The 12,387-nt window shown below is 45.8% G+C and overlaps 1 protein-coding gene across 2 annotated transcripts; it reads right to left on the reverse strand.

The window, feature by feature from the left end:
• Nucleotides 1-1,628: 1,628 nt before the first annotated feature.
• Nucleotides 1,629-11,957, reverse strand: MAPRE1 (microtubule associated protein RP/EB family member 1). 2 transcript variants are annotated; one of them, XM_027697194.1, is made up of 7 exons: nt 11,856-11,957; nt 11,038-11,161; nt 8,341-8,486; nt 6,549-6,753; nt 6,072-6,181; nt 5,229-5,381; nt 1,629-4,854 (listed from the first exon to the last, which is right to left on the reverse strand). In XM_027697194.1, the coding sequence occupies exons 2-7, from the start codon at nt 11,156-11,158 to the stop codon at nt 4,798-4,800; spliced, it is 792 nt and encodes a 263-aa protein (XP_027552995.1). In that variant the 5' UTR covers nt 11,159-11,161; nt 11,856-11,957; the 3' UTR covers nt 1,629-4,797. The 2 variants fall into 2 exon arrangements, with proteins under 2 accessions (XP_027552995.1, XP_027552996.1); XM_027697195.1 differs by lacking the exon at nt 11,856-11,957 and adding an exon at nt 11,373-11,393.
• Nucleotides 11,958-12,387: the final 430 nt, after the last annotated feature.

Below are 12,387 nucleotides of genomic sequence, written 5' to 3' on the forward strand. Positions count from 1 at the left end.
ATCCATGCTGTCCCCTCGGATTTAATGTCTCCTGAATGTCCATTCATCCTTATGCATCCCCTGGGGACAAAAATCAGAGCCAGAGCTCTGTGAGAAGATTGACAGGAAACCATTTTATGAAATATTTTTCAGAGAAAAATGTCCGCAAAACATCTGTTGGACTTTAAAACAAAAATTACACCAGCTCATGTGTCCTACAGTTCTGACAGGTCAGACAAAAGCATTTTTAGACATATATGTATACATTTATATACAAATAATATAAATGTCTAAACTTAGTTATATATATTTCATATTATTGTATGTTATCACATTGTAGAAATATTTCTGCATCGCTTAAATAAATATTTATACATATAAAAACATATATCAATGGTAAATATATTATTTAAAGGTCACAGTTCACAAAGCTAGCCAGCTGTGTTGAAAAAGAGAAAAGGGCAATTTTTACAGAGTGTGGCCTTTGCCCAGAGCTGGGGCTGCCTTCTGGAAACTGCCTTTTTGGTCTTAGAAGGTTTCAGAAGTTTAGTTTAACTTTGTTCCTTATCAGAAAGGAAAGGAAAAGTAATACTTTCTTGGAAGATAAAGGTTGTCTTAATGATGGTTTAAATCTGAGCAACCTCAAAAAGAGCATTTTCTTCCAGAGAGCCTGATTCTTCAGCTTAACAGGTGTTACTCAACAGAGAAACCCCATTTGTCTTCCCTTTCTTTGGCTGGACTTGGCCTGTATCAAACCCAGCTCCTTTCCTGCAGCACAGCTACCTGGTCACACAGTCCTGCCCAATATTTGTGCACCCATCACTCCTCTTTAGCCACAGAGCAGTGCACTTTTCCTTCCCTTCCTTAGGGGTGTTCTCCCACATCAGGCACCTTCCCAGTTTTCCCTGTCCAATTCCACAGCATGCTTTTGTTTTTAGGCAGTTATCCTTTATTACTGTGACCTTCTCTAATTTCTACTCCCACACTCACCTTCCATGTTCTCTGGTCACACGTTTGACACTCCTCCTTCTGCTGACCCCACGCCCAGTAACTCTCCAAACAGGATTTCTGTGAGGAACACAACACCTCTTCCCAGGAGATCTCACCAGTTCATTCAGGTCTCCTTCCTGCAGTCACACCTTGGATTTTGCTCCCTGTGTTCTGAGCATCACCAGTGCCAGGGCTGCACCCACCCCTATCTGCTGCCATTTCACATTCCAGCTAACCAGAAGTGGTTATTATGAATCTGAAATGGTTCTGTCTCTCCTTGTTCTCTGCATTTAAAGATCAGTAATTCCTCAGCTGTCCTGACACAGCACAGGAGCCCAGACACAAATTCCCTCTCCTCTGCCTGGGATGGTCCCAGCCCTGGGGTAACAGCCCACATTAATATCCTCTTTTCCTCACACCTATACAGGAATAGAGGCACGGGCTGTGCACCACCAGACTGGCCTGGAATCTACAGTACAGCCCTCTGAGTTCACACACCAACTTCCAAAAAATACCTTTCCCTTGTGAGCAGCCTTATCCTTGGCAGGATGCTCCCAACTCCCACTTCTGAGCATGTTCCCGAGGAAGAACATTCCACCGGACAGTGAGATGACTGAGTGCTCAAGCAGTCACACTAAACAGCCATGTGATACGACAGCAAGGAAGTTTCTGGCCTTTATTTGAAGGCTTTTACCAGTTACAGTAAGAATTGTCATTGCAAACCAGGAATTTTTTAAAAAACGAATAATAAAAGTTAAAAAAAAAAACATCCACGAGTCCACCTGCAAGTAAGACATGTTGGTACAGAAAGGAGATGTGCGTTTTTGCTTCTTCCATCCTGTTTGTTTTTCAAAGAACTGATAAACTAAGATACTAGGAAAGGTTGGATGCTATTGGAATCATTCCAGCAGGTGAACATTTAAAATTAACAGCATATACTGTACCAGGGTAACAGAGTAGCTACGTTAAGTCTATGGGTTTGAGTTGGGCTTACTGTAATTTGCTTCCCAAAAAAGGACATTAAAAAACAGATTATGCCACAATATCTATAACAGAGCCATAAGTTGACTCTATGGGTTTGTCCCCATTCTATTTATAACTCATCTTGGTAGCAAAGAAGTGATGTAAGCAACTGGAAATCTGAGCAGTGTGTGACTGACCAGATTGCCACTGCAATTCAGCTTTATAATGCACGTCCAATATGTCCACACATCCATCAGCCTCCCAAGGCACACCAGCAGGAATTCTGACTCAGCATTCTCCTAGCAGAAAAGGCTGTTTACTTGCTTTGTCCAAAATCAACCCATTTGATGACCTGGGTGCTTCCCAGTTCCACGCACACAATCCTGTTAGAAAGAGATTTGAAGCAACCAGGTCCCAGTGCACAACTTCTGACCTCTCGAAAGTCATCTTCACTGTCAGCCACATCCTGCTGCCATCTTTTGCTTTGAGTTGCTGGAATAATGGAGTATTTAGAGTCGAAAAAAATATGCTTCCGACTTCAAAGCAAGGAAGTAATGGTAAAGAAGATTTTATGTGCATCAAACCCCAGTTCTATGTCTGTGCTTGTGCAGTCCAGCCCCAGTTGTGCCACACCAGCAGGCAGTGCCAGCAGTGCCTGTTCTCCAGAGCAAGGCACCCACAGAGCTCTCAGGGGCAGGGAGGGTGCTCCCCACACGGGAGCAGCCCTGCAGGGATCACTTCCCATTCCAAGGTCAGATAAACCCCATGAGCACTTCTCTGCAGATGCTGGTCTGTGCACACAGCTGTGACAGGAGAATTGAAGATCATCTATGAAACGCACTTCAAATCAAACAAATCAACTCAGTTTACAGTCAGTCTGCTCACAGAGCCTGTTGACAGAAACAATTAACATCTCATTTGTTTATAACTAATAAACCAGTGTTTTAGCAGTTTTAAAACACATTAAACACACATGTGGCAGCATTCCTGTTACACAGCCCCATTCCAACACCATGAGGAGGAGGAAGTCAACACCACACTCACATCCCACCCACTTGTGGGAGGGAAAAAAAAAAAAAAAGAACTCAAGCAACCATTTCCCCCAGCACACTCCAAAGAAAGTTCCAAGATTACTGTTACTGAGGTTAGCAATGCCTGGGGCTGGAGGATGGAAGCTGAAATTCCAGGTCCTGCAAGCTTCGCCACAAAACTACCACGAGCTTCAGCTCTGCCTAATGGTATCTGAAAGCACGAGAGACTCCAGCAGACATGACACTCTTGAAATACAGAACTTTATTTAGAAACTGCTTAAAATAGAAAAACCCTGTCAAGAAAAATCCAAGTCAAATATGGTTTCTCAGTAAAATGGAGTTTTAGGGCAACAAAAGTCTAAAAGGCCACAAGAGAAATAGCACCACTGCAATTTTAAACAATGGCTAGATACTTGCATTTTTGGCATTCACTGAATTTGGGTTTTTCTCTGAACTTCACAAAGATTCATGCACTACACAATTACCATAAAATGCTCTCCTACACACATTTTAGGACAAGCTACCACCAGAAACAAATGAATACAAGCACAACAGGACTGATCAATCTCAGTAGTGAAGGGGGGTCAGAAGTCTTGCAGGATCTTGCCAAACACAACAGTAATGAGGGGCATGATAGCAAAAAAGGACAGTTAAGGAAAGTACTTTAAATATTAATATTTAAGTTAGTCTCAGTACTGTATTTTCTGCAATAACATTAGCTCTGTTAGCCAGCATCTTTTAGTTTTTACCCCAGAAGACTACTGAACTGGCAAGTATTATTAATATGCCCTGGTTTGAAGGGAAAAAGAAAGAAAACAGAAAAATGTCATCCTCATATGCTCATTTCACTTTCATTCAAAGCCAGTTGCACAGTGCAAGTCCTGTTACAACTATTGGGTGTGATCAGCATTCCTTGGGATGGGAAAGGGAAAAATGAGAGACCAGAAAGGATTCCAAAAGAAATGAAAATAAACAGAACAAATAGAAACAAGAGCCAGGAAGAAAAATTATTTCTGAAGGACATTTTAGGCAGTGAGACTGGATGCCCTTTGCTTTTGTTTTTCTTACAGAAAACACAGTACGTTTTGGCAAAGCCACAATGCCACAGAGAAAGGCTTCAGCACTCTTCAAGGTAATTTATGTGTCTCAGCTGTTCATACTCCCTCTAATCTTGTGACAGGCAACGTTAAGGCCCATTTCATCGAGAACTAATCACTTAGTAAGCAGCTTTACATAGGAATGGAGTTTTGTTTTAATAGCCCCTTTTGAGCACTTGCTGACACAGTGAGATTGCCACGCAAGGCCTCTCGGACAGCAGTGAATGGAGTTAAACAAACGTCTACCCCAATATGAAGCACATAAAATCTCCCATCACATTACTTCAATTTGGCATATGGAAGCATATTTTAAATACTCTTAAGGCATTTATTATAATTTCTGTGCTGCAATTTCACATTAACTCAATCTTTCTGTGAGTCAGAGTCTTTAATTTCTCTACTACACGCCACCTTAGATACAAAAAGAGTCTTCCCACAAACCAGTGTTTTACCAGCAAACCATTCTGCAACGAGTTCCAAATATTCAGCCTCTTGCTCCCTAAATATACCACCTCGATGTGAATACTGCTCTGCTACAGCGTGAGAAAGAGCTCCTAACTCAAACCCACTGTAAAAGTGAAACTTCCGCAAAGTGCACTTTAAGAAGAGGTACTTTTTGCTTATGAAAAGAAACCAGTGAGTCCTCTAAGAATAAAGTGGAGTATTTTACAGTTAAGCACATGATCTGGGGCAAAGAATTCTGATGTTGCTGCTCTGCTGGTACAGTATGTGGTCTGTTAATACTCTTCTTGTTCCTCCTGCGGTGCTCCTTCGTCAGGTATCACAAAGCCTTCCTGAAGGGGAAGAAAACAAGTGCTTTAATGAAAATCTGATGTCAAACCAGTTCCTAGCTACTCTGTGTGCCTTTTTCCCCCCTTTTACTTCAGATAGATACCCTTAAGTCACTATTTACAGTGTCAAGATGCATTACCAGAAGTATTTTCCTCACCTTTGATCTATTTGTTACATACTTCTCATGAAAGGCCAACCTTGTTTGCTGCCTGACTATAATTATGCTATCTGCTCCTTTATTACAGGAAAAAGCTAGGCCATAAACCTCATTTGACAAAAAAAAAAAAAAAAAATAAAATAGAACTAGGAGGAAACCAGCTTCCAATTACAAGGGCAGGGAGGAACTGTGCAACCCAATTTATAACAGATTACTTACATCTGTGGCATAAAGAATTTCCACAATCCTCTGCAACACTGGATCATTCTCCCCTTCATTTTCCTGGCAGATCAATTCAATGTTCCTCAATTTGCCAAAGTAGAAGTCTCTCTCCTTCTCCAGATCTTCAACAGTAAGTTTCAATACATTGATCTGCCAAGGGGCATCAATAATAACTTATCCACCAGAGACAGAATTCAGTAGGATCTATGCAAAAGGCGGGTTCCTAAAGTTCTCAGAAGGGTGTTGATATGCAAAGCACTTCAGCAGTAACCAAGATATGGGGGGAGGGGGACTGTGAGAGGAGGAAAAGGACCATTTCTCAAATTGTAATATTATAATATTATTGCCACAACAAACATCCAGTCCAACACATGCAAAACCACTTGGAAATTCTAAAGGCTGATTCCTTGAAATAGGTAAAGCACTGCCTGCCTGCAGTTCTCCTTGCTCACACATTCTTTCACGACAACTCTCCCGCTGACAGCAGTTTCAGTTGTGTTGCACTCAGGATTTTAGTGAAGGAGCAGCTGCTCATAGCTCCGTTGGAATGCTGGGAGAGCTGCAACACAGCTGTGGAAATACTTACAAACCATGCTATGTGTGACACGGCACACACTGGGGTTAAATGTCTGGGCACTCGTGTGCAGGAGGGGTTTCACTCCCATCAGGAGAGCAAGACATTTTAACAAAGGCTTCCAACTATGTGAGTTTAAATGAGCTGACTAGATTCAGACAGTTTTCTTCCATTTGCCCAACCCAGACATTTCACACTACTGGAGGAACAAACCTGCAGACAACTCAGCCAAGCAGAGGTCACTCCCAGGGCTGTGCTGTACCCACCTGCTCGATCAGTCCGGCCGATTCATCGTCTCCTCCACCCTTTTTGACCATCCCAGACCCAGCTTTGGGAGTTGCTGGGGTCCTCTGTGCAACGATGGGCCTCTGCGGGGCTGCAAGATTAATTCACCAATTAACTCTAATTAATTCTCCCTCCTATAAAGGTACTATCTCCCCTCCAAACATGCTTAGGCATGCAAGAGTTTGAAGATATGTTCCTTCCTTGACTCCATGTGACATGTGCTTTTTTTTTTTTGGCATGGCTTGGCACCAATCCTTGCCATTTTCTCTTTTAGAGAAGACTGTTCTTTCTGTAGCCTTGACACCTGGGTACTACAGCAGCCTCAGTGTTTGAGCCTAACATCTCTGAAACAAGATGCAAAATACTATAAGCCCATACACTGGTTTTAAACAGCAACCCAGTCTTCATTTCCCCAGAGTTTCTGATGATCTAGATAATCCTTTAACTAGTTTCTCTACCTGCACTGCCAGTTCCAAGAGATTTTCTGGGTTTGTTCATGACTGGAGCAACAAGGTTTGGTGCTATTGTGTCTTGGCCTTGTCGAGCAGCAACAGGATCATACTCCTTCCCATCATAGTTTGCATCAAAAAATTTTTTGAACCACTGAACAAATTCAAAGTTGTCCTGAAATTTTCCTTTCACTAGTTTGTCCACAGGAATTATCTGAAGCAGGGAAAAAGGAAAAAAAAAAGTCAGACTCATATTAAGGCTAAAGAACCTCTGTATTTTTATATAAAGCTTTAAAATTAATGCACTCAGAAGATGCACAAATCTAATTCTTGTCCAGTCTAGAGAAAATCCTCCTTGACCACAACTATGTCAAATAGTAGGATTTTTGCTAATAATTGGAATGGAAAACAAATCAGGCTCACTGTGAGAGTCCAAATAATTTTAAATAATTCTTCAGCAAGGTTTCTGCTACACCAAGCTCACACACAAATCTTCCTGTCCACGTGAAGCTGGTTCAGGCAGCGCTAGGTCTGACAAATATGAACTGCTGACCAAATCCACAGCCTGCCAGCACACAGAACTGCTACAAGAGCAAAACATCACCTTTATAGCAGATTCCAGTTTCTCTGGATGGGGTGTGTAATTGAAGATTATTAAAAAGATGCAGCAAATGGAGAAATCTTGTCTGTAGGTCAAGAGCTGAAGTCCATGACCTGGCAGGGACCAGGAGCCACGACTGTTATGTGACCACAGATTCATGGAATCACAGAATGGTTTGGTTTGGAAGGGATCTTAAATCTCCTCTCATTCCAACCCCCTGCCATGGGCAGGGACACCTTCCACTAGCCCAGGTTGCTCAGAGCTCCATCCAACCTGACCTTAAACACTTCCAGGGATGAGGCAGCCACAGCTTCTCTGGGACACCTGTCCCAGTGCCTCAGCATCCTCACAGGGAAGAGTTTTTTCATAATGACCACTTTCCAAATGATCATTCAGCATTTGGAAGCCACACTAGTTGTCCAGGTGTGGACAGACTGCACAAGTCACTGTCCCCAAGCAGAGACTGCCTGTGTTGGAGCTGCTGCCAGCACACAACAAGCTGTCTTCTTAAAGAAGGAAAAAGCTTTAACACAGGATGTTCCACATCCTACCAAACACAGTCTGTCACTATCACCTGGATAAATCCCCCTTCCATAAGCAGAACTGTCATTTGATCTGAACAAGTTTTTTCACAGATCTCGTTTTCACTCGCTAAAAATCACACGTTTTAATACCTGAAGGTGTTTAAAAGCTGTGTAGATGTGGCCCTTGGGGACATGGTTTAGTGGTGGCCTTGGCAGTGCAGGGGGCACAGTTAGAATCAATGGTCTTGGAGGGCTTTTCCAACCTTAACAATTATATAGTTCTATATAATGGTAAAGAAGAACTTGAAATCCTTAGGACTATCACAGCAGTAGGTTATGGGAGCACACCTCATATAAACATGGTCCAAAAAAGGAAGTTCAGGCAAACCTTATCCTATAGAAATTTCAATATTAGTCTGTGCCACATAAGTCGCACAGAATTAAAATGGAAACGTTCACCTCATCATTAAGAACCAGAAACCTGTCCTTGGCTGCAGTAAAGCAGATCATGTCCTAAATTACTTGAGGACCCCAATGCAAACCAAAACCAAAAGTTTTGAGATTTACAAACCAAAAGCAAATTGTGTTCCCAGATTTAGTCAACTCTAAATTTGAAAGTACATCCCATCTACACTGACATTAAGAGCACAGAGAAATCAGTTACAGCCCAGCTTACTTTGTCAACACCCATTCGTTTAAAACCTGCTTGTAGAACCTTGAAGTTTTGAATGTACTCATGCTCCAATTTTGCTTGAAACTTCACTTTCTTGAGTGCTACAGAACCTGGGAAGAGCATGTCCATGAACTGACAGTATGCAGCACCTGCCAAAAGGAAAAGAACACAAATCCTGGGATGAATTAAGTCAGCTCAGCTCACTAACCTTCACAAATTACTTTCCAGTTAGATCAGCAAACTGACCTGACTCCTCAGCTACACAAGCCCTTAAAGGCAAGAAAACAGGAGCCTTCAGTCTCCTTTTTTGTGCAGCATGGCCATAGATAAGCTTATGGGAGCTGCAGAATCACACTTTTGGGCTCATTACTTGAACTCTTATGAATAAGAGCAATCCTGCCTCCACAGTTCAAAGGTAAAAAGAAAAATCCAATGAGTAATTTGACTTTCCTTTCTTTGTGGTATCAGTACAGATCTGAGATGTTACATGTGTCCAACAGGCATGTAATCTCCTCTTAACAACACTAAATCAGAAAAAGCATTATTCTAAAAATCCAAATTTACTTCCTAGAAATAGAAGCTATACACAATTCAAGGTGCCCTCCAAGATAAAAGGCCAATTAAGCTGGATTATATTTAAAACAGGCCTTAATCAAAGAACTGAAATAAGATAGTGTTTCTATTAATTTTAAATCCTTCATGTCCTCTAATTCAGCTCTTGTTGTAATAAGAGCAAGAGAGGGATTCAGTTCAGCCACAAAGAGCAGATAATCGCCTCCAAAAATCAGGTTTTGTAGAATATACACACACAGTAAAAAAAAAGTATTTTTAAACTAGATCATCCCTCTGAAGTGATGATACACAAGCATGTGCCACTGAAAACACCAGCACAACATTTGGAGCATTATTCCCCCACTAGCATGAATTAATTAAGGAGTAATGGGAACCCTAACCTAAACCATCAAACAGCTACACAACAAGCTTTTGGGAGCTATCTGAAAGCCAAGAAGTAATATATAACAGCATTGCCCCAAACTACTCTATTCATCTCAAGCACATTCTATAATAGTTCACTTTCCATGAAGATATTTTGCAGGGGCTCCCACTTTCACCTGCTACCAGAAGACTGACATCATCCACTGATGCAAATTAAAAAAAAAAAGAAAACCAGACCAAAAAAAAAACAACTCTTGCTGTTTGCTCTTCCACTGTCTCTCAGTTCACTTGCTGCAGAACTCCAATCCCAACTCAAACACAGAGGACTTGCCAGAAACCAGGGGTTTGCTCACTATTGGCAGTCTGAGAGATAAGCATGATCAAAAGAGGGATCACAGTGTAAGTCAAAGGTCATCTTTTGTGCATTTATGCAACCTCAAACTGTTGCTGTTACTACTGCCCTTGCCAAAGGCAGCAAAGCAAGCTTGGGAACTCCTGCTTCCACAGGACTAGGACAGCAAAAGCCACTTCATACCTGCCGAGGCACAAAGCATTTCTGCAGACACAGGAAAGGGACGTTACTCAGCGTCTACATCAACAGCTCTCAGTCCTTCCCTCAAAACAGGTGAGCTGAAATTCTGCAGAGCCAGCACCAATTACCCTCACTTCAACACAGGGCTCTCACAGCATTCGACACTCACACCAGTGCACAACCTCTCTGCTGTGCAAATCAACCCTGCACACGACAGGGTTTTAACCTGCCTATCCAAAAGCAGACAGTGCTTATCACTTCCCTTCCTTCTGTGGCTGTAGATCTTTAGTTCCTTCACCCTCACAGTTTTTTCTCCATCATCACATTAGACAAAAGGCACACAAATATCTGTTTAGATGTCTATCTTGAGTCCCCTGCTACTCTGTAATCTTTGGGATTGTTTTTTCCAGGCTGTATTGACAGTCCCAAACTTATTTTAAATTTTATTCCACATCTCTCACTCCATGAGCAACACCTTAATTCAAAGACACTGTATGACCTACACTTCCACTTTTCACTGAGTGCCTGTTGCAGTCACCCAAATTATCTTGTACTCAGGCTGCATTTTTAGCCTTGGGTTTTTTTCAGCTCTACAGACTATTATCTTTTATTCATCCCTACAAGCCTCCTCCTTCCACACTCCCCTCCCTACTATGACACTTGACTCCATTTCTGTACCACAACAACTTCCCCTTTTCTGCCTATAACTGTACATGAGATTCAGCTGTGCTGAAGTTGGCTCAGGCTGGGCTGACACAGACTGACGTGCCCTGGGACCAGAAGGAGTTGTAAAAGTCCCGCAGGTGACCCCACAAGTCACCAGTTTGCCTTCCTCACACTCCAGTGCTCTTCTATAATTCACGATTGTCTTTGCTAGTTACACGTGTTAAGAGTTACTCTACCCACTGAGACTCAATGCTTAATTCCTCATGGGAAAGCACCTTCTTCCTGAGTCTTTTTTCACATTATTGCCCATTCCTTATGGCACCTATGCTGTAGTGAGTCAGGAGAACGTGCCTTTTCATTACACTGCCATTATTAACAACCACTTCAATAACACTCCAACCATAACTGGCTCATAACACTGACCACGAATCTGTTCACACCAGGAACTAAGCCAGGAGCAGGGCTACAGCAGGGCAGCACAGAGGGCTCACACTGCACAGCTGCACCTCTGCAGAACCAGGGTGCACATCCCATTCGGGACTCTATCTGGGACACCGACTCCTCACCTGAGCACAGCTGTTCGATCTTCGTCAGCGTCAGCTGCAGAGACTCATTGATCCACGCCAGCATGTCATGTCGGCTCAAGTTATCGCTGGTCACTGAAGTAGAATACACATTCACTGCCATTTTCTGAAAGACACAACCAGAGGTGTGAGTGCCGCAGACGCCGGTCCCCCACGCTCAGGGGCTGCGCGGAGGTGGAGCCGCTTCCTTTCGAGCCTTCCCGACACACCAGCGAGCGCATCGCGACGGAGCTGCCCGCAGCCAACAGCTGGGCGGACCCTCCCTCCCCACGGCCGCCCGGGGCTCGGCTCCGCGATTGCCCAGGAAAAATTCGCACCGAGGCGCTCACGTGGGAACCGCTGAAAAGGAATCACGGCCGCGGCAAGTTACTCATCCCCTCTCTTCCCCCGCGCCACCGGGAACGGCCGGAACACTTCCTGCCCGGCTCCCGGTATCTCCCGCGGGATCAGCCCCGAGCGGCCGCTCCCCGCCCAGCCCCGCCGGCACAAAGCGGAGCCGCCGCCGCAGCTGCCGCCGGGCAGGGCCGCCCGCGCCGCGGGGCGGGGCACGGCCCGCTCATACCCCCCCACACACACAGACCCCCCAACCCATCCTCACCGCCACCCCGCCGGGCGCTCCGCTCCGCCACCGCACCCCCGCCCGCGGAGGGGCGCGGCCCGGCCCTGCAGGCCTCGCGCCGGTCCCCTCACAGCGGCGGCGCCCCGCCGGGCCGCCCCCCCCGTGCTCCCCCGGAGCGCGGGGTCCTCTCCCCCCTCCTCGTCCCGCTCCCGCGCGGCGGCCCCGGGCCCGGCCCCGGTACCTGCGCCGCGCTCGCCCCGTCGGCCCCGCGTTCAAACCGGCCCCGCCCGCCCTGACCGGGACCGCGTCACGCGCTCGCTGCGCGCCTGCGTCACGCGCGCGTCACGGCCCCGCGCGCGGAGCGCCGCGCGCCGGGACGGGCCGGCGAGAAAGGGGAGGGAGGGCGGGGGCGGTTGCTAAGGGGCGGGGCCAACAGCCGCGTTGCTATGGGCGAAGGCCACGCCCATCCGCCCTGCCCCGCCCCGCGGGCTCGCCCGCCATTGGCGGAGCCGGTGGCCCCGCCCACGCCGAGGGGTCCCGCGTGCCCGAGGGGTCGCGCGGGGATCGGGAACGAGGGAGCGGCGGGGGAGTGTCGGTACCGACCCCCGGGTACAGCCGGGACCGACCCCCGGGTACAGCCGGGACCGACCACCCTGCACCAACCACCCCGCACCGAGCACTAGTTACCTACCCTCCGGTACAGCCAGCACCGACGCCCCGGTACCGATCACCGGGTACCGACCCCCCAGTACCGACCACCTGGCACCGACCAC

This window comes from Neopelma chrysocephalum, unplaced genomic scaffold, assembly GCF_003984885.1.
Source record: "Neopelma chrysocephalum unplaced genomic scaffold, ASM398488v2 Primary Assembly neopelma1_119, whole genome shotgun sequence".
In the NCBI taxonomy this organism is placed as follows: Eukaryota; Metazoa; Chordata; class Aves; order Passeriformes; family Pipridae; genus Neopelma; species Neopelma chrysocephalum.

Coding starts and splice junctions, on each gene's coding strand:
- MAPRE1 (XM_027697194.1), bottom strand. CDS start 11,158: ATGGCAGTGAATGTGTATTCTACTTCAGTGACCAGCGATAACTTGAGC. Junction 6,754..8,340: donor AACGAATGGGTGTTGACAAA/GTAAGCTGGGCT, acceptor TCCCTGCTTCAG/ATAATTCCTGTGGACAAACT. Junction 6,182..6,548: donor TCTTGGAACTGGCAGTGCAG/GTAGAGAAACTA, acceptor TTAATCTTGCAG/CCCCGCAGAGGCCCATCGTT.